The 18,798-nt window shown below is 40.1% G+C and overlaps 1 protein-coding gene across 12 annotated transcripts in view; it reads left to right on the top strand.

The window, feature by feature from the left end:
• Positions 1–18,798, top strand: part of ANK3 (ankyrin 3) — a 353,784-nt gene that overhangs the window by 206,727 nt on the left and 128,259 nt on the right. For all 12 annotated transcript variants that reach the window (XM_071564343.1, XM_071564342.1, XM_071564344.1 and 9 more), the window contains 6 exons: positions 1,697–1,798; positions 2,264–2,362; positions 2,748–2,846; positions 6,823–6,921; positions 10,222–10,407; positions 12,184–12,282. In XM_071564343.1, coding sequence (XP_071420444.1) covers positions 1,697–1,798; positions 2,264–2,362; positions 2,748–2,846; positions 6,823–6,921; positions 10,222–10,407; positions 12,184–12,282 — 684 coding nt within the window. The remainder of the gene's footprint in view (positions 1–1,696; positions 1,799–2,263; positions 2,363–2,747; positions 2,847–6,822; positions 6,922–10,221; positions 10,408–12,183; positions 12,283–18,798) is intronic.

The following is an 18,798-nucleotide window of genomic DNA, read 5'->3' as shown; positions in this document are numbered from 1 at the left end:
CAGTTATGGCCATGTAGTTTATAGACGCAAAGCCTGAATAAATGTCAGTATTTGGGGGCTGTTTTGTTGGAAGCACATTGCAAAGAAGTTGGTTTGTAGCAATCAGTGTAGTGTGGCTGGAAGAGAATGATGAAGGGCAGGGAAGGTTGTAAGCTGGTGACTTACCTTTGCAAAGCAGAATGCCCTGTGTGCAAAACTTGGGAGAAAATGAGGAGTTCATATGGAATGGTTCTCTCCTTGGAAGAGAAAGGTTGTTGTATTGAAAGCACTAGTAAAATACTCTTGTAGCTTGTATGGGTACAAGGAAAAAAACAGACTTTCTATTCACCATTTTGCTGTCATTGTGCCTGAGATTGCTTCATCCTGCATATGAAGGTGCTTCTGATGGGCTTGAAGCAAGGCTTGAACAGAACACTCACTTTGCAGTGGCTGCATCACAGGAGAGGAGAAAATGTAGCAAATCCAGAAATTTTGCATTAAAAAAAAGATAAAAATTATTTGAGCAACAGATAAGTAACTGAGCTTTGGTGCCAGATTGTTTTGTATTTCTCTTAGCCTTCATTGTCTTTATGTTTTTCTCTAAAGGTAATTGTTGCATTCTCTTACAACAATAAAGTATCATAAAACACTTTAAGCTGCAATGATGTAAGCCTGTGATGAAATGATGTTGAGGGAGTGGGGGGGAAGAAAAGACAATTTCTACTATACCAGTTGAGAAGAGGCACAAAAATTGTGTCTGCCCAAGATGCCAGGGGAAGCTGTGACACTGATAAAATAACAGATTATACGATTTGTCCTTCCTGAAAGCTAACCCAGTTCGTTCCACTTGCTCCAAGGCAGGATCAGCATTATCTGAACCATCCTCCATGGGTATTTGCATAACTTGTTGTTAAAACCCTCTGGGAATGGGATTTGATTTCAGTCATTCTTTCATGACTTAACCAACATTTCCTCCATCCTTACATTCAAGCTGAAGTCATCATAAAGCAAATTTGCATACCATCTTTAATGCAAGATCTGAAAAGAAAGGAGAATGCAGTTTAGATAATGGCATTGTACCTAGGGGTATCTGGCTTTTTCTCTGAATGTGGACAGACTGCATAAAATAAAGTGCTATAAAATGAAGGAGCACGGAGAAGGTAAACCAAAATGTAATCAGACATGAGATTTTAAAAAGTGTTAATATATAGAACCACGGGTATTTTTTAATTCTGCTAATCAAGTCCTTTAATGGTGGAGTATTTTGAATTTTTTTTAAAAATCTCTCATGTTTGATCTCACAGTGCTGGTCCAGTCTGTTCAGCTTGGATAATAAAGGTGGTGTGGCACTTTTGGAAAGAGTGGAGTGATTTCCATGGAGTCCAATCCTGAGCTTCACCTTGTTTGTCTTCCATGCTGGGTACCAGATGGGTCCCTGGCTGCTGGCCTTGCGTGTTAGACAGTGCTACATAATTCATGTTTGTATGAAGTCAAGCTTTGTGCTGCCTAGTCAGGCAGGAGCCCACTCACACCAGAGGGAGTGTGCAGAACCAAGGAGGGCAGGGTTTGACCCACATTTGATAAAGTGGTTTGGGATCTTTTCATGTCTAGTTAAATGTACAATATGTTGTATCATTAGTAACGCCTTTGCCAAGGGAACATGTTTTTATACTGTGCCATCATTTCTAATGAGACTTTTCCTTTTTTTTTCTTCTAGTCTGACACAAATGCAAGTTACTTGAGAGCTGCTCGAGCTGGCAACTTGGAAAAGGCTCTTGACTACTTAAAAAATGGAGTGGACATCAACATTTCAAATCAGGTTGAAGAATACTTTGATCAAATTTACTAGATAAATACCTTTTTCAGCTACTTGAATTTATAGTTGCACTTCAAGTCAGAGATAACTTATATGCTTTTTGATGAGCCATATTTGCTCATATTTTGTACAAATAACACTGTATCCCTTACCCAGACACCATTTCACTTGTAGTCAGAGAATGTTGTGCTATTTAATGTTATCTTTCATTCCATTTATATTACATCAGATCATGGGACAGCACACAGAACTTGAAATCCCAGAGCAAGTATATCTTGGCTTAATTCTTACGCTTCCCTTATAATTTAGTTCTTGTAAAGTTTACCTAAGAGTAGTTTTTTGAAGCAGTTCTCTCAATGGGTTAATAATAATTTGTGTCTTGATATGTTTGATTGACTGGGAAACCTTTGCCAATGTTTCTCATTGCTTTTATTTTTTCCCTTCTCTTTTTTTTTTTTTTTTAATCAGAATGGGTTGAATGCTCTCCATCTCGCTTCCAAAGAAGGACACGTAGAAGTTGTGTCTGAACTGATACAGCGAGGTGCCAGTGTGGATGCAGCCACAAAGGTCAGTCAGGCCTGTCTGGCTGTTCCCCTGTTCACACTGATGGCATGAGCACAAGGTGTCAGCCAGCTGATTGCAGGCATTGCTGCAGCAGGAATTGCCTGCTTTCCACTGGTGGGGTGGTCTCAATAATCGTTTAATAGAAACTTTTTAGATGATAGTAAATGCCACAGATTACTAGGGAGGATATTTACTGGACAAATTGTAGATTTCTGTTTTATCTTCTGTCACTGTCTTCTAGATTTATTCACCCATTAGAATTATTCAGTTAGAGTATTTTATTGCAAGGAATACTCTGTTTTAAAGTGGAATCTGTTCTTGATTGTATTGTTACATATTCAAGCTTGGGTTTTGTTCTCCTTTCCAATCTCACTGTCTGTAATTTCAGAAAGGAAACACAGCATTGCACATAGCATCCCTCGCTGGACAAGCAGAAGTGGTCAAAGTTTTGGTTACAAATCGAGCCAATGTCAATGCACAGTCTCAGGTAAAGTAATATGTCCCTGTTTGCTACTACCAAAAACTTTGTTGACATTAAAATTGTTCTCTCCTTAAAAGCTATAATATTGATAAGTGTATTTGGTAGATCTTATTGTGTTAAAGTTGGCTCTTGAAAACAGGGTTTGATAAGAGTGGGTGAGATGAAGGTATCATAAAAGAAAAACATTCTTTTTTGGTTGTTCCACACACACAGGTAACAACAGGTAAAAGAACAAAGTCTGAATACACAGCTGCCATTTTATTACTGAAGCAGGCCCTTTAGAGAGTGTAGTGCTGAGTTCATTCCTATCTTGTTACTTAACCTACAGTTTAAACTTGAAATGCTTCTGGCTCTCCCTCACCTGCTCTACCCCTTGGCAGGTGGTCAGAGTGTACCAGGATGCATCATGGACATATCCTCCCCCATAGGCATAATGGTGCAATGTAATCCCAGGCTGTGTTCAGGTCTTTTGCCACATGGGATGTCAACAATACTGGTATTAACTCTCAGTTGCCCACCTCATTTATCAACAGAGAAAACATAGAAATAATGTCTCTGGTTTAGGTTGTCCCAAAGTCACACATCCCTGGAGAGGAAGAAAGTGAAGGCACATCCAGGGGTGTTTGCAGGATACTGGAAGTGGTTGTGTAACAGGCAGCACAGTAAAGCATGAACCCTTCAACCTTAGATCTGCCCTACAAGTGTCCTACGAGCTGGTACTTGTTAGAGTCAGAGGAGATGGAACAGGAGACTGGAGAGAACGGGCTCAAATAAAGGGATCCAGTTTCACATAATTGACTGTGTCAGGCTTAATTGAGCTCATCCCCTTTCCTTGTACAAGGAGGTACTGCAAGCATATGCAGAGCTTATAACTTTGGTCAAGTCCTTTGAAGGAATGTTTAGGTCAATTATGGAGAATTGGAAAGAAAACAGCGCTGCTGTGAAGAGCAAAGGAAAATGAAACAGAAAAACTCTGGCTCAAAAAATGCACAAACTACAGATTGTTGCAAGTCAGGTGGCTGTGCCAGAGAGTGTCACTTTATGCAACCGCATTCCTGCTCAGGGGCTGGCTGGCAGGCAGGCAGTGTCAGAGAAGGCTTCGGATTGAGAGACAGTCTTCTCATCTGGCTCAGTATTGTCATTTTCCTGTATTACAAAGATGTGGGCATGATAGGAAATGTTTGCTAAAAGGAAAGCTAAAAAAATTTTCATTTTAAAGAAACACGGTGGGCTTTTAATTGGTCTCTCAAATAATATGAACAGCATGCTTAACAGAATCTATTTCAAAAATCCTGGTTATTTGTGCTCATATTTCACGCTTTCTTCACCTGGACAAAGAAAATAGGTGGCTCAATTCTCCTTTCTTACTCTTTTCTACTTGTTAAATACAGCAATATTTGGTTCCAGGCACTATATAATTTAAACTTAAAGAGAAAAACAACAACAAAATGTATTTTTCAGTAAAATCTTCTGTGGCTGTTAAGGTTTGCCTGTTGAAGAAATTAAGATGGGGTTGACAGGATCTTTTCTGCTTGTGTTTGAGAACTTGTGTATTCAGCCCTGAAACTAAAAATAATCTGAGATTGTAAACATCTTATATAACTGCATTGTCCATACACCCTAAGGTTTTGCCACATGTTACCCTGATTCTGCTAACATACAAGAATTAAGGATTTATTTCTCCCCCTTCCCCACTATGGATGCCTTTGGTATTTTCACTTGGGGACACTCATACAGTGCATATATTGTCCTCACAATATCTGGGAGTGAGATATTCCAGATGGGATTAATCTTTTGAGGAGATCTGTGGTGCTCCCTGTTACCAAATTGCCCCTGGACCAGCTTTGGTTGTGGTATTGAGCAACATTTAAGCCTTCTTAAAGCTTAGAATAAAGTTCTACTCAATCTGGCATACACACAGAGACCCTACCCAAAGATTATTTTTTGTTTTGATTATCTGTTTTTGATACTGACCCTGGCTTTGTCTCCTCTTTCCTTGAAGGTAGCGGCTTTTCCACGTTAGGCTGTCAGTTCTTCTTTAAACAAATCTTCCTGTCTGTAAAAGAAACACCTCCAAACTGTAAATTTTTCATAAGTCTGAATTTCGTACCTCTTTTAGGGGCTATAAATTAATATTGAAGGCAAAATGATTTCTATAGATCTGTGCTGCTCTGGTAATTCCAGCCCCTTTATAAAGAGTGGAGAAAATGCAAACTATGGCAGGGAGGGATTGAGGAAGATGTTGAAAACACGACGATAATTTAGCTTAGGAAAGAAGGTTCTGCTCTGTCTCCAAATGCTAGTAATACTTGAATCTGAGAATTTCTGCCTATTAATTATTTTCTGAAACTGTTAATTAGCTAGTGTTTCCTGTTGCCTTTCTAACTGTAAATGTTTGAAACAAACAAAAAAATATTAATCTTTTTTTCTAGCTGAGTTAGTAAATAGACACTAAATATGCCACAAAATGATAGGGACAAATGCCAGACTGCTCTTCACTATAATAACTTGTAGTGTTACATATTAGGTACCTTAGCAAGTGCTTTCTGGCTTAATTGCTTTTAATGAAGTAGAATTTTGAGTGCATGGTAACTAAGGCCTTAGGACTCAGTTCTGAAGAGTGCATTAACACATTGCTAACCTTAGGCTTTGGCTCTGGTAGGACTTCAGCGCCTGCTTTATGCTTGTGGCTGTGCTTTCCTGAATAGAGACCAAATTATCAAAATACTGGAACAGCAGCAGACCCTGCAGCCTGTGCAAGCCTTGGAAACATGTGGCTTCACAGCTGCTCAGTGTCTCTCTGATTGTAAAGTTCCCCTTGGATCAAACATCCAGTTCATGCCGTTTCCTCTCCGCCTGTCCTTTGTTCTGACCTCGTGTTTGTCACTGCTGCCAGCGCAGCCTCCCGCGTGCTTGGCCTCAGCTCACCTGTGCCCTGCTGCCTGTTCTGTGCTGGCCGTGTGCCCTCCAGCTCTGCCCCATTGCTGTGCCACTCACATGTCTCTCAGCTGTTTCACTGCAGCTGTAGCTCAGCCCAATTCCCCTCCTATGGGTCACAGGCTGTGGTTCCCCTTCATTTCTCCAGAGCACAGAATGTGGAGGTTTTTTCTTTGATGCAAATATATGTCCAAACTCTTCTCAGCTTGTCTCTGGCTCCATTTGTTTTCTGCAGAATCTAAGTCAGTGTCCACTATAACTGTAGAGGTTCTTGTAACAATAGGGAAAAATGCATTTTTGTTGGGCCCCAAAAATTCAATTTCTGAAAGGCTGTGACTTGTTTACAGTCAGGGCAAAGACAAAAGCATTGACTGTTAAGAGGAAGGCACTTACCTAAGAATGAGTTAAGCTCTGCAGCCTCTAATACTTGTATTGCATTGATTGAAATCACTCACTCAAGCATAATTTGAGAGATGCTCTAATGTGGTCAGAAACACTGATAAACCTCTGCCTCAGACTGCTGAGAACCAATGATCCTCAGATCTCCTGGTGCCTGAAATTTGAAGTCACTCAGTGAGCACAGGCAGACTATGCTCAGAGGGCAGCTCTTTGTGGAGACTGAAGGCATAAGTAGCTGGCACAAGTGAAAACGAAGTCAAAGCTAAGGGAAAGAAGAGGAAAAAATGGCAATTACTCTGAAGAGCCATTGCTCTTGCTTTTGCTACAAACTTGTATTGTATTTCCCTGCCCTGTTTTGCATTTCCAGTGCTGAGGCTGTTTTTGTCAGGAATCACAGCTCCTTGCTACCAAATCATCTGTCCACACTGATTTTTACTTTAACTTCACAATGGATGTAGAAGGAATTATTCTCTCTGAGCTGAAAGATTTCACTGTGTCCTTTTAAATATTACCCCTCTCCTATCTTCAGTAAAGTCAAGGGAGATTGTGGCATTAACTGGTATGAGAGCAAGAAGTTTGTTTTTCTCCTAATCTACCTGAGTTTGGCAGGTTTGTGGAATGTTACACTCTTGTTTTCCTATTTCAGAATGGCTTCACTCCACTGTATATGGCAGCCCAAGAAAACCACCTGGAGGTTGTTAAGTTTCTTCTTGACAATGGTGCCAGTCAAAGCCTTGCCACAGAGGTAAAAGTTTGCATTTCTCACTTTATGAACAAAGTAAAATGTGCTCTAGCAGCGATTTCTGCCAGCTTATGTCAAACTAGTCTTTTCAATACAAAATTAAAGACGCATAAAAAGCTCTCTGTGAAGTGTGCTAATTAATATTGTTATGGGCTTTTCAGCAATTTAAACTATCTCTTGCCATTTCTAAAATAAAAAAGACTTTAACTAGAAACGGTTCTAAATATAGATGTATTCTTAGTCATAACTGCTAATCTTTCAGGTTAAGAGCTGAAACAGGGAAGCTGTGTGTGTAATATAAAAGTTCTCTGTGCTTTTATCAAAAATAGTGAGTAATGAGAAGAGTGGCAACCAAAAGGCAAGAACAACTGTTTACCTGTGCTTCGGAGCCAGCCTGGGATATCAGGGAAAACCCAGGGTTACTTGGAATGCAAAATTAGTTTATTGCCACTCTGTACCTCATAGTATCACTGTATAATAATCACTAATAGATCAAAATTATGTGTCAAAAACCACTGAAAATTAGTTATAAGTAGAAGTGTATGTCTGAGCTACTTTCTAGATATGTCCAAAGATATGAAAGTCAAGAAATACCAAAATGAAATATTTTACATCTGGAAAATTAGTTGAAAATTGCAGTTGTCAGAACACTAATTTCTATTTCTTTGTAAAAACTTGGAAAGATGACACAGAACCCCCAGAATTCCAAATTTTGAATATACTCTTGCCACTGTATGATTTTCTGGAAATAGATTTTTTAAAAAAAAAATTGAATGGGGACTTTGTTCTTTTTCTTTGGTATGGCTTTTCCCTTGAGCATTGTATGTCAGTTTATGTTGAGCTTTTCTCCAACTCAGCTTGATGATAAGGTGCAATCTAATTTTACCCATGGAGAATTCCTTTGAAGATACCAGACTACAAAACAGTGTTGCCTTTCTTGCCTTTCTTGTTTGAGATAGTTTCTTATGGTTGCTTTTCTATTTTCTCTTGTTCCAAGTTTTCATATAAATCTGATTTCCCTTTATAAATGCAAAACCTTTTGTAATTGAAGGATTCCCACTTAGCTAAATATTCTTTAAAAATAAAACACTTGAATGAAGGTGTTTTAATCTAAACAAGGAAAATAATTGGTTCTATTTTAGTAAAATGATTGTTTTGATTTTGGTTTTTTGTTGTGTTTGATGGGTTTTTTTTTTTCTGGAATGTGCTTCATCTTAGGGTTTAAAGTGCAGTTTAATTCTAGTGCTGAGATCACGGTACTTGAAATTGTTTTTGTGAGTTGGCACCTTCAGGGAGCACGTGGCGGGAAATGCCTTCCTGTCAGTGCTCGTATTCCTGGTCACAATTTCTTGGCCTTGGCACAGCAGTCTCTGCACACGCTGAAATGATGGGCAGATCTCATCAGAGTTAGGAAACCAGAGGTACAGGGGATACAGCTCCTCTGCCCTGGGATTGAAGGGCTCCAAGCCATATGTCCACTCTCCTTTCCTTAGGGAAAGAAGAAAATGTGTTCCTACGATTATTTTTTAATATATATTATTGTTAGCTGCATTTTTAGCAGAAGAGAAAGCCTGATAAACAAAGACATTGTAGATATCCGCACCCCTTTTCTGTGTGAAGTGGCTGAATTTGCTGTTGGTTGTGTAAGTAGAGCAGGAAGCCAAGGTCTCCAGGATTTTTGCAGACAGGAGCCTCTGTTTCTGCAGGTACAGAGTTTCTACATTGCCAGAGCCCTCTTGTGGGGATGCTCACAAAGGATTTTTGGCCTTGAGAGCTACACAGGGTTTTTCACCCCCTCCATGTCCCTCTCTGCCCACAGCCCAAGCCTGTGCGGTTGTTTGACCCTTGAGCCCTGCCCTGCTGCTGGAGGATGGGCAGCCAGAGGCAGCAGGAAAGGCTGCTTAAAAGAAGGGGAAAAAATTCAGGGAGCATGGCGGGAAGTAGGAGAGCTTGTTAGGACTCAAGGAATTTCAGTGATTCCCCCTGGTCCCCGCCAAAAGATTTTTAAAACTGCTCTTTTTCAGGACATGTCCTGTTTCTCCTCCTAATCTGAGGTGTTCTTTGGTAAGCTAGAGAGAGAAATCCCTTGCTGAAAAAACATTCCTTTGCATTCTAAAAGTTAAAAAGTTAACACTTCAACTCTGCACTTTTGACATAGGGTAAGGATCTACGTTTTGTATCACTGCTGCACTTTTATTTCATACTTACAAAGCTTCACTATGATAGCAGTAGTTGAAAAGTGAAGGAAGGTGTTTGCTTACTAAACAGTAATGAAGTTTGGTAACACAAGCTTTGGACATAGTAATTGAGTGACAAATATAATAAATAAATACCACAAATAGTATGTCTTTGTGATTTTTTGAGTCATTTATGGGTATTTTCTTGGACAAAGCTGAACATGTTCCTGGATTGGAAGGACAGTTAAATGCTTGGGAAGGAGCAAAATCTGAATGACAACTCTTTAGTTCTTTTCTAAGAATCAATAAAAAAAAAATTATAAAAACCTCCCAGACTATATTTTTCATATATTTGAGGATTCTGCTCTAAAATCTGTTAAATAAAAACCTTCTCTTTTTCAGATTTCTTATTCTCCACCAATTCTGCTAATAGCTAATCTAAAGGAAATAATTTTTCTTTGTAAGAGGATTGTCCATCACGTTTATATAGATTGTCATAAAGGGAAATCATAGTAAAACAATCAGTATATTGAGAGAATGTGGTATTCACATATAATTATCATATTTTAAATCCACATATAAAATACATCAGAGGTTAGAGCTCAAGTCTTGTGGGATTTTTCCTTTGTTTTTATTTGTTTGGGGTTTTTTCTTTCAAAAAAGAAATCATAAAAATGTAGATTGTAATCTGTTGATGTGGAAGGAATGGATGACAATTTACTATGGAGACATCATTAACATTTGTAATTTTAATATTTTGGCTTTTTATACCATTTTATATAATTAAACACATAAATAAATATCTGTGTAATTAACTGTTAATTTGTGAGTAATTTTGCACTTGTTTTTTCCCCCCAAGTCTCAGTAATTTTTATTTGCTTGTGCCTGATAATTTTATGTTAAGTCTGGAGTGCCAAAAAGGTGTTTTGAGCATTTGGAATCTCGTTCACCAACACTTGACTCCAATTTCAGTGTTATTGTGGGCTACTTTTCATTTGTACCAGGTTACTCTTGCTGTTTGAATTTGAGCCAGTCCTCTTAACTAGTGCTGAGATCTCTTCCCTTCCACCTCCCACCCCTTGGAAATCTTGGCACATGTGTTGACAGTGCCCGTTGTATGTTGCAGGATGGTTTCACACCTTTGGCAGTGGCTTTGCAGCAAGGTCACGACCAGGTGGTTTCGCTGCTGCTTGAAAACGATACGAAGGGGAAGGTGCGTCTCCCTGCCCTCCACATCGCTGCCCGCAAGGACGACACCAAGGCAGCGGCTCTGCTCCTGCAGAACGACCACAACGCTGATGTGGAGTCAAAGGTCAGTTGGCAAAAGGAAACAGGCTTGATGCTGTCAGGTGCTGACCACAGGTATTACATCCTGTGAAGATCTCCCTCAGTGTGAAGTATTTTGCTGCAGAGTTACACATAATTTCTTTTCATGAGTGACATCCAATTTGCTTCCTTTGCCTCTTTCTTCCCCATTTCCTTTCTGTTTATATCAGGTTTAATTTCTCTTGTAGAAACTTTGCAAATGGAAAATAATAAGCAAATATTATTTGAATTATCTTGGAAATGAAAGCCACTCCCGCAGTGATGGGCTATAGGTATTGAGCAATTAAATAATTTGGTTAGTTGTTTGTGCAATTGGTACTTTAAGAACTTTGGTAAACATGTAACAATTAGCATTCAAAATACTCATTGAGCTTCCATTCCATTGAGCTTCCTTTGTGTGCCAATTGTGCTGCCATGTGAGCTGCCATGCCATGTAGCTATCATGAAGCTTTCTGCATCCATATCACCAGTGGTGAACTAACCGTTCATTTTTTCCCCCTCTTTGCTTCCAAATGTGTTAACCTAGATGATGGTGAATAGAACAACAGAGGTATATATAAATATATATATGCATCATCACTCCTTCATGACTTAGTGCTGCTGCATCATTTCTTCCTCCTTTTTGCATCGCCTTTTATAGGATAGACACCTGCTTTAGATGAAATGGAGTAGCATGTGCTAGAGAAGACTGTAGTTTAGATACACCAGGGCTTTCTGCAGCTGAAACTAGGGTTTAAAAGTAAGAGCTAAGCATTCTTGGGAACTAACTGTCATTGTAAAAGGGCCATTTTATGTAAGATGGAGTTTTCAGGGATTCTCATGGAGCATATGTTTATCAGATGTGTTAAGAGCTGCAGACAACCCTGTCATATTGTGCATCCAGGTTTGATTCTAGGCTTCTGCATGACACTTACCTTGATGGTGTCAGCAAATAGAATGATCTGAGAGTGGTTTTATATCTGCAAAACTCCCAAAGCAAGGCAGTTGCAGCTAGCATGGCTTGCTAACAATTTAGAAATGCATCTAGTTCCCATAAGGTTTCATACTTTGCAGGATTGATGGAATTGCTGCATGTTTTAGCATTTTATAAGGAAGTAAAACTACTCAAATATGCAAATCAGTTGCTGAAATAATTTTATCAGTAAGGCATCTTCTAATTAGGGTGGTAACTCATGGTGTCTGAACTTAACCCAGTGTGACTGCCCACAGTGGGAGACTGATCTTTATGGTGCTAACCCTTGGAAAAAATCATATTAATAATTTTAAATAGCCTTTGATGTTATTTTCATTTGCATCTACTTTGAATTTATAAAAATCAGTTAGCAAATATCATTAAATGACTTGTATTTGAACTTCTGTAAAGAATCTCTAAGAGATTAAACTTGCAAGACTGACATAATGCCAATAATTATGTATTTCTAGTTGGAAGTTAATTTCTTATAAAAGTCAGATCATTGCTTTAATACTCACATGTTTTGCTGCTTTTTTTTGGGAATAACTGAAAGTTTTATTCAGCTTCTTTTCTTCTAGAATGATTATGTTAATTTTTTTTCCTTCCTGCATAGCAATATGATTTTATTTATATCTCTGTGAGATACTATAAATAAACATCAGTGAGTGAAAACTAGTACAGAATTGGAGTGGTGACTTGCAGCAGATTCCTATTACTAGCTTTTGTCAGTGATGTGCTACTAAGTTTGGAGTAATAAAGAAATATTTTTTAAAAGTATCTATTGGTTGTGTTTTGTTTTCTTTTTTCCAGAGCGGGTTCACTCCCCTCCACATAGCTGCTCACTATGGGAATATCAATGTAGCTACACTGCTGTTAAATCGGGGTGCTGCTGTGGACTTCACTGCAAGGGTAAGTGGGGAATCTCAGTTATGCTGCATTTACTTATTCATCCTTTGCAACACCTTTTCCACAGAGCTGGGGAAAGGTACATTGGTCTCACAGCCGAGGGGCCTGACCTGACTATACTTGTTCTGCTACCATATGATGGAAAGGGGCTTGGCCTGGAATGCTGAACTGAACCTGAGCTCTAGTCCTCACCTTTGAAAACTTCTGTTTTAATCAAAACTAGTTGCTACTGTCATGGTTCCCGTATTGCAAAAGATAGGCTGGGATTCAGTGAGAGAAATGCTTCCACACGGAGCTTTAACATACAGCAGGAGTATTGTGTGTCTGTTGAATTCTCCTCACTGTGCAGTTTCCAGTGAACATAAAGTTTAGGTGAATAAAGCAACTGTGCATTCACTGCATGTACAAGAGTCAGGTGACACGTAAAGGAGATCTGAGGAACTGGAGAGGTAGAAAATGAAATGAGACCTAATAGTGGAGGGGAGCCAATAGTGGGATCTGCATGGCTGAAGTCATGGTAGAGTGAAGGAACTGACCCTCTTGATCCTGTAAGAGAAGCAGCAAAGCCACAACACAGCCCAGGCAGTGGCAGGGGAGTTCCTCAGTTACTGACTCTTGGCTAAAGAATACATGTATTTTTCTGGTTGGCTTCTCCAACAGTCTATCAGGACCTGTCTGCTTCAGTTGTTCACGGGGAGGCGTGTGTGTGTGTGTATATATATGTACATACACACATATATATGCAAAAATGCAAATGTGATTTCAGCTTATTTCAACGTATTTCTAACATAGACCCCAGAACCAACCAACCAACATAATAATAATAGTAGTAGTAGTTGTTGTTATTATAAACTAACCAGCAAACCAAACCAAAGGCTGTGCAAAATTGTGGCTTATCAAACCGTACCATAACAAAGGCAGGGAGGAAATGTGATAGTGATCCTGGGACAATAGGAAGATGAATCAAAGGAACAAGAGGCATTCAAAGTGAAGGCAAATGCTGATTTGAGAGTAAATAGGTAAATAGGCTACTGATTTAGTGTGCTTTCCTTTCACTGGTGACATTGACCTCTCATTTCTAAGTCCTTTAGCTGACCAAATTAGAGCATTAAGGCATTTCATACCATCATGAGCTTTGGCATTGAGTATTTGATAAGCTCTAATCACAGAAGCAAGGAAGACAAATGGGGTGTTAGGTCAACTCTTTCCCACTCAGAAATAAGATTAGGGATTAGCAGTGCTACCACATTAGCAATTAGCAGCATTTAGTACCAGTGCCACTAAATACCATCTGCCCATGCTTGTTTTAATAAAATAATAAGTCTTAGACTTCAGCAGCTCTGTTTTGGATCAGGAGCACTTAGGGAGAGCATATCCAAAGTAATAAGGCCATTATTGCCTCCTCCTCAAGATGTAGGTTCTGCCTCCATTAGCTGTCATCATCAGAGAGGGGCATAGTTCTGGGATACCTGTGGAACTGTGGATGCAGTGACAGCAGCCTGAAAGAGCAGTGGGCTGAGCTGTGACTCAGAGCACTGAAACAGCTTCTTTGTGCTTGTGATACTGGGTGAGGGCATCCAGAGAGAGAGCACATCTCTGCTGTAGGGTGGTTGGGAATCTAGATAAAGTTGTTGTGACAGAAAGAATTGTAGCATAAATAACAGTAATATGGAGTTGAATTTTGTCCTTTAGTGCTAATCAGATTGTGGGTAATGAAAATGCTGCACAGAAAGATGAGTTAGATTCTGGTAAAGCAGCAAATTTGTAGGGAGACCCAGCACCAGGAAAAGTTGTGTGCAAAGTAAAATTATAAGCACCAAGTAGCAAACCCCTTGCTTGATCCTTGATTACACAAACTGCAAAGTGGATCCTAAAATTTACCCATATTAGCCTGCTCATTGCCTCCTCATTGTTTTAGTTTCTGTAAACACTGTCCAGGGTGTGCTGCTTCCCCACTGAGCAAAGGCCCCTATTTGAGTTGTTGACAATGTGAGATGAGCAACAGAGCAAAGATATGGAGCAAAGATATGCAAACCACCAATCATTTTTCCTTTGTTCTTGTTAAATAAATGCATATCAACATTACTTTTCTATCTCTCAATGTGTGTTTATACTCTTTAGGAAAGTATGAATTCTGGGTGAGATTTGAACAGGAGAGGATTATGGTAACAGCAGATGCCTGTGTGGAGGGGGCAATGTGAAGACAAATGTGTGAGGACAGGATAAATAACCAGCTCCTACCATCAGTATAGCCAAGGTGGAGAAGGGCAGAGAAAATGTGAGTGGGTGTGTAGGATGAAGGCAGAGCTCTGAGCCTTAAGGCCAAGGGCAAGTGTGGTAAAAACAGCTGATGAAAAGTTGTAAGAAAAAGGAGGGCAGACCTGTGGCAAAGGACGTCTCTTCAGCTGCTTTCAGTGTGTTTCTGAGAGGCCTGAGGGAACAAAGAGGTTCCAGCAGTGAAGGCAGGGAAAGACATGAGTTTGATGATTTTGTGTGTGGGCAGGAGGTGAGCAGTGGTGCTGTACTGTAAGTAAAGGATGTCCCCAGTGATACCCAGTAGCAGCTGATTCCCTCACCCCACCGGTGTACACCTGCCTGTCTCTCAGCTGTCGTACAGTCCCTTGTTCCCTTCTTTCACTGCAACTGGGAAAATAGGCAAAGCTCCAGGAGCTCTTACAGGTATTACAGTGCCTGCCAGCCTGTGTGCCTGCTGACTATAGAGACTGGGAGAGTTGGGAATGTACCTACTTTTACAGGTTTGTACTCTTGCAGCCAAGGGATTGTTGTCATGTCAGCTCTTCCACTGAACTGCATTAGCACTGGTGTCTGTGCTTTCTTCTCTTGCCTTGCTGTAAGTGCACAGAAGATGACACAACAAAGGTCCCATTGGAATGGGTGGCAATAATTTTAGTAACTCAGTTTGTGATGCTCTTTATTCTACCTGTAAACAAGGAAGCAGGTCCAAGAACCTTGCTAACCTCCTTCCAAGTGAAACAAGATCTTGTTATTCAGCTGGATGATTGCCATTTTGTAACGAAGGGAAAACACTCATTCCAAATTGCTTGACTTCTTGGGCTCAAACTCAGCAAAAAACCTGTCACAGTTACTGGCAAGGTATGCATTGCAGAGTAACAGGCATTTTATGTCTATTCATCATCCTTTTTCTGTAGTACAATTTCACATCTGGCTGTGCTTCTCTGAAATGCTTCAAAGCTTAGGAAATCTTTTCATTGCATCACCATATTTCCCTCTTGCTTAACTGGGAGGCACAGGCTAAACAAGTGGAGGAGGAGGAGAATAAAGGGTAACCAAGGATGAAGTCAGCCTTCTTTCTTAGCCAGATTAAACTAAACACAGTCACTACTTGGGCTTTGAAGGATTGCAACGATTTCAGGCACCATTTCCTTTGACTGAGTTGATATTGGAGAGGTGAGGGTGAATCCAGGTTACAGCTATCAGAAGGCCAGACAGGCTTAAGTCAGTCTATTTTATCAATTTTTTTCAAAAGGAAAAACTAATTGCTGTTATTTTAAGAAACTATTGTTTATTAGCCACTTATGCCTTTAAATCAAACTGTAGCTGATGTTTTACCTTGAGTTTTAATAAATTTGATATCAGCTTCCTGTCTTCTGGAAGTACAAACACAGTGATTAGCATGGAGAAGTGAAACCCAGCAATGGGCTCTCCTGTTCCAGACTGTCAATTCAGAAACTCTATTGTTGGCATACAGTGACCATATGTGTAATGGAATCTGCTCTGCTCCTGTCTCAGCTGTTCTAGAGCTGGGTGCTATTGCAAGGGCTTCATGCCACGGGCTTGACTTTTTTTACCAGAATTGGGTCATCTTCAGCCTAAGAGTGCCTGAGGTGTTGGAGAAAAAGGACAGGTCACAGAGGGGTTTCTTCTTTATCACTAGACTGCCTAACACTTAGATATCTAGGACTTGGAAGGGTGTATCCACATGCATGCAAGCAACTAGTGGCTATTGGAAGGACAGAGAAACCAGTTTCTGTAGCAATCTGATTTTACCTGTGGTTTCCTGTGCAAGAAAGTTCTTTTGCTATAAATCAGAGCCCTGCCCTTTCCTGTTCAGGCCTTTCTTGGGCATTCCCAGCAGCAGTGCCCAAGGAGGGCAGGCAGTTGTATATGCTGTGATGGAGATGCGTGTCCAGACTGCACTGTGCTAACTCAGCAACAAGCATGTGCAAGTCGGTGTTTCTCCAAGGCTGCTATGCCATCTAGGGAGGTGAGGAAGGTGCTTTGAATAAACTATTTTCATGAAATTATAATTAGCGCAAAGTTATCTTTTGGGAGTCCTTCAGATATCGTTCTTCTGTCTGAGATGATCTTCCAGTGGAAGGATCTGTTTAGCCCAGGTGAGAAAACACCTTTGAAGCTCCACCTGTCTCTGAGGAGCACAGCAGTTAGATAGGAAGGAAGGAAGAAATTCTCTGCAGCTTCCAGAGCAACTGCTGAAAGAAACTTCTGTGACCCCCCACATCCACTCTGTGTCTGAGCGAGTCAAAAAGCTGAGGTAGGCAGGGAACCCTCATGTGAAGATGACCTCTCCCCATATCTTTATAGCTAAAGCAAACCAGAGCTAGTCACTGTGCCATAAAACTGCATCCAACCCTGTGAAAAGCCTTCTGATACACGGCACTCTTTATTCTAGAGGAGATGTCAGTTCCACTGGGAGTGGGCTTTGCCTGCAGAAAGTTTGCTTACTGGAAGGTTGAGAAAGGTTTTGGTAATTTAGAGGGTGGTGTGAGGACAACATGCATTAATGATGACCCTGAGGCTGAGAAGCAGAACACCATTAGCCCATCAAAAAGAGCAGGCAATATCTAAGTGACAGTGGCATAAGAGAAAAACATCTTTTTATTTCCCCAGTGGTAGTTTGCTATAAAAACTCCTTGCTATAGTCTTCCTTCTTTTCTTCCAAGATTCATTTTGTACATCTCAAGCCTGAAGAAAGTTAAGTATATAAGCATACAAGAACTAAAATAACACAATGTAAGACTTATTGCCATTAAGTAGAGGAGAAAAAGATTACATAGACTTGCAAGGTTTCCTGGAAAGCATCTGATTGTGTGTTCCTATCTTTGATTTCTGGAGCTTTGATACAAACCTCAGTGACCCCAGGAGCTGCTACTAGACTGTAAGACTCTGCAAGGCTTCTGCTGTATTGTATTTCCAATTCTGTGTTTCAGAAAAATATATAAGGAGAGAATATTGAGTGTTTTCATATACAACATGTTGATGTAAATGCATAGTTGCGTATGACAATCTTCAAATGCACAGCATAATCTTCCCATACCTCCAGGATGTGGTAATATCTATGCAGTGGTGTTGCTCACAATTCCAGTATGCAACAACCAGTGTTATGCTTTTTTTCTTAAGAACCACAATTGATGGAGGGATTTTCCAGACTGCAAAGGAAATTTCTGCTTTAGCAGTCTGGCTATTTTCAACTTCTATCTTATTGACACATTCTGTGTCAATATTAAGCTCTTCCGAGAGTCTGCTGTCAGTTGAGAGTTGAGAAGGACTATCTTAGTAAATTCCAAGTTAATCTGAACATTTTGGTAAGAAACTGTTTGGGTTTGGTTTGGTTTAAATCAAGGAAGTGAAATTTGAAATCAATTAGGTGTAATTTTTCTGATTAAAACTACCCTCCCCTGAGGGGCTGGAAGGAGAGCTCAGAGGTGGAGATAAGTTCTCTAACTGATAATGACGAGAAATACAAATTCCCTGTGCCACTGGCAATGAATCTTCACAGTCCCTACTTCATCTGCGCTCAGTCAGCATTTAAATCAATGCAGCACATGACTAGGAAAGGTCTTTCCTTTTTCTGTGTGCCTTCCTTAAAAGGTACACTTCAGAGCCCAATATGATATTGTAAGGGCAAACATTTACTTTTCTTAGGAATTATTAGCGTTCTTATGCTTATAAACTCCGACTGTCTGATGGGAGAAAGAGGCAATCCTGTAGGACAGCATAGCATACCAGAACCTGGGGGAATTCCTCATTTTCTAGATGCATTAAAATATAATTATATGAGATGTACTGTGTTTGCGCTCTGCTAATTTTGCCTTTTTCCCTGTTTTTTTCCCTTGCCTTCCTAACCATTAGTGTTGCTAATTTGTAATACTAAAGAGTAATTCTAACTGCTGTGGTGAACTGTGATGGATAACACTGTGTGTCAGAGGGCAGCTGATCTCATTTCAGATGGGAAACGTAGGTGGCTTATTGCTCAGCACAAGATAACTCAAAGTATTTTGAATTTTCCTGTCAAGCTGTAGATAGAGAGCTGCAGCTCAAAAGGCTTAGTGTTTTCTCTGCTTAGGCACAAGCAGAAGTCACTGGATGGAAAAGCCCAGCACTCCTCACCCATCATATTTGTGGATGGTGAGGCTCCAAAGGAGGGCACAGGCCCTGTGTAGGAGCTTGGTGGGCTGCAGCAGGCAATGGATAGAGACAAAGGGAAAACCACCCTCCACAATGTTGTGAGGTGTAGAA

This window comes from Pithys albifrons, chromosome 9 (genome assembly GCF_047495875.1).
Source record: "Pithys albifrons albifrons isolate INPA30051 chromosome 9, PitAlb_v1, whole genome shotgun sequence".
NCBI lineage: Eukaryota > Metazoa > Chordata > Aves > Passeriformes > Thamnophilidae > Pithys > Pithys albifrons.
Note: the sequence above shows the minus strand (reverse complement) of the source record. Positions and strands in the feature narration are given on the sequence as shown.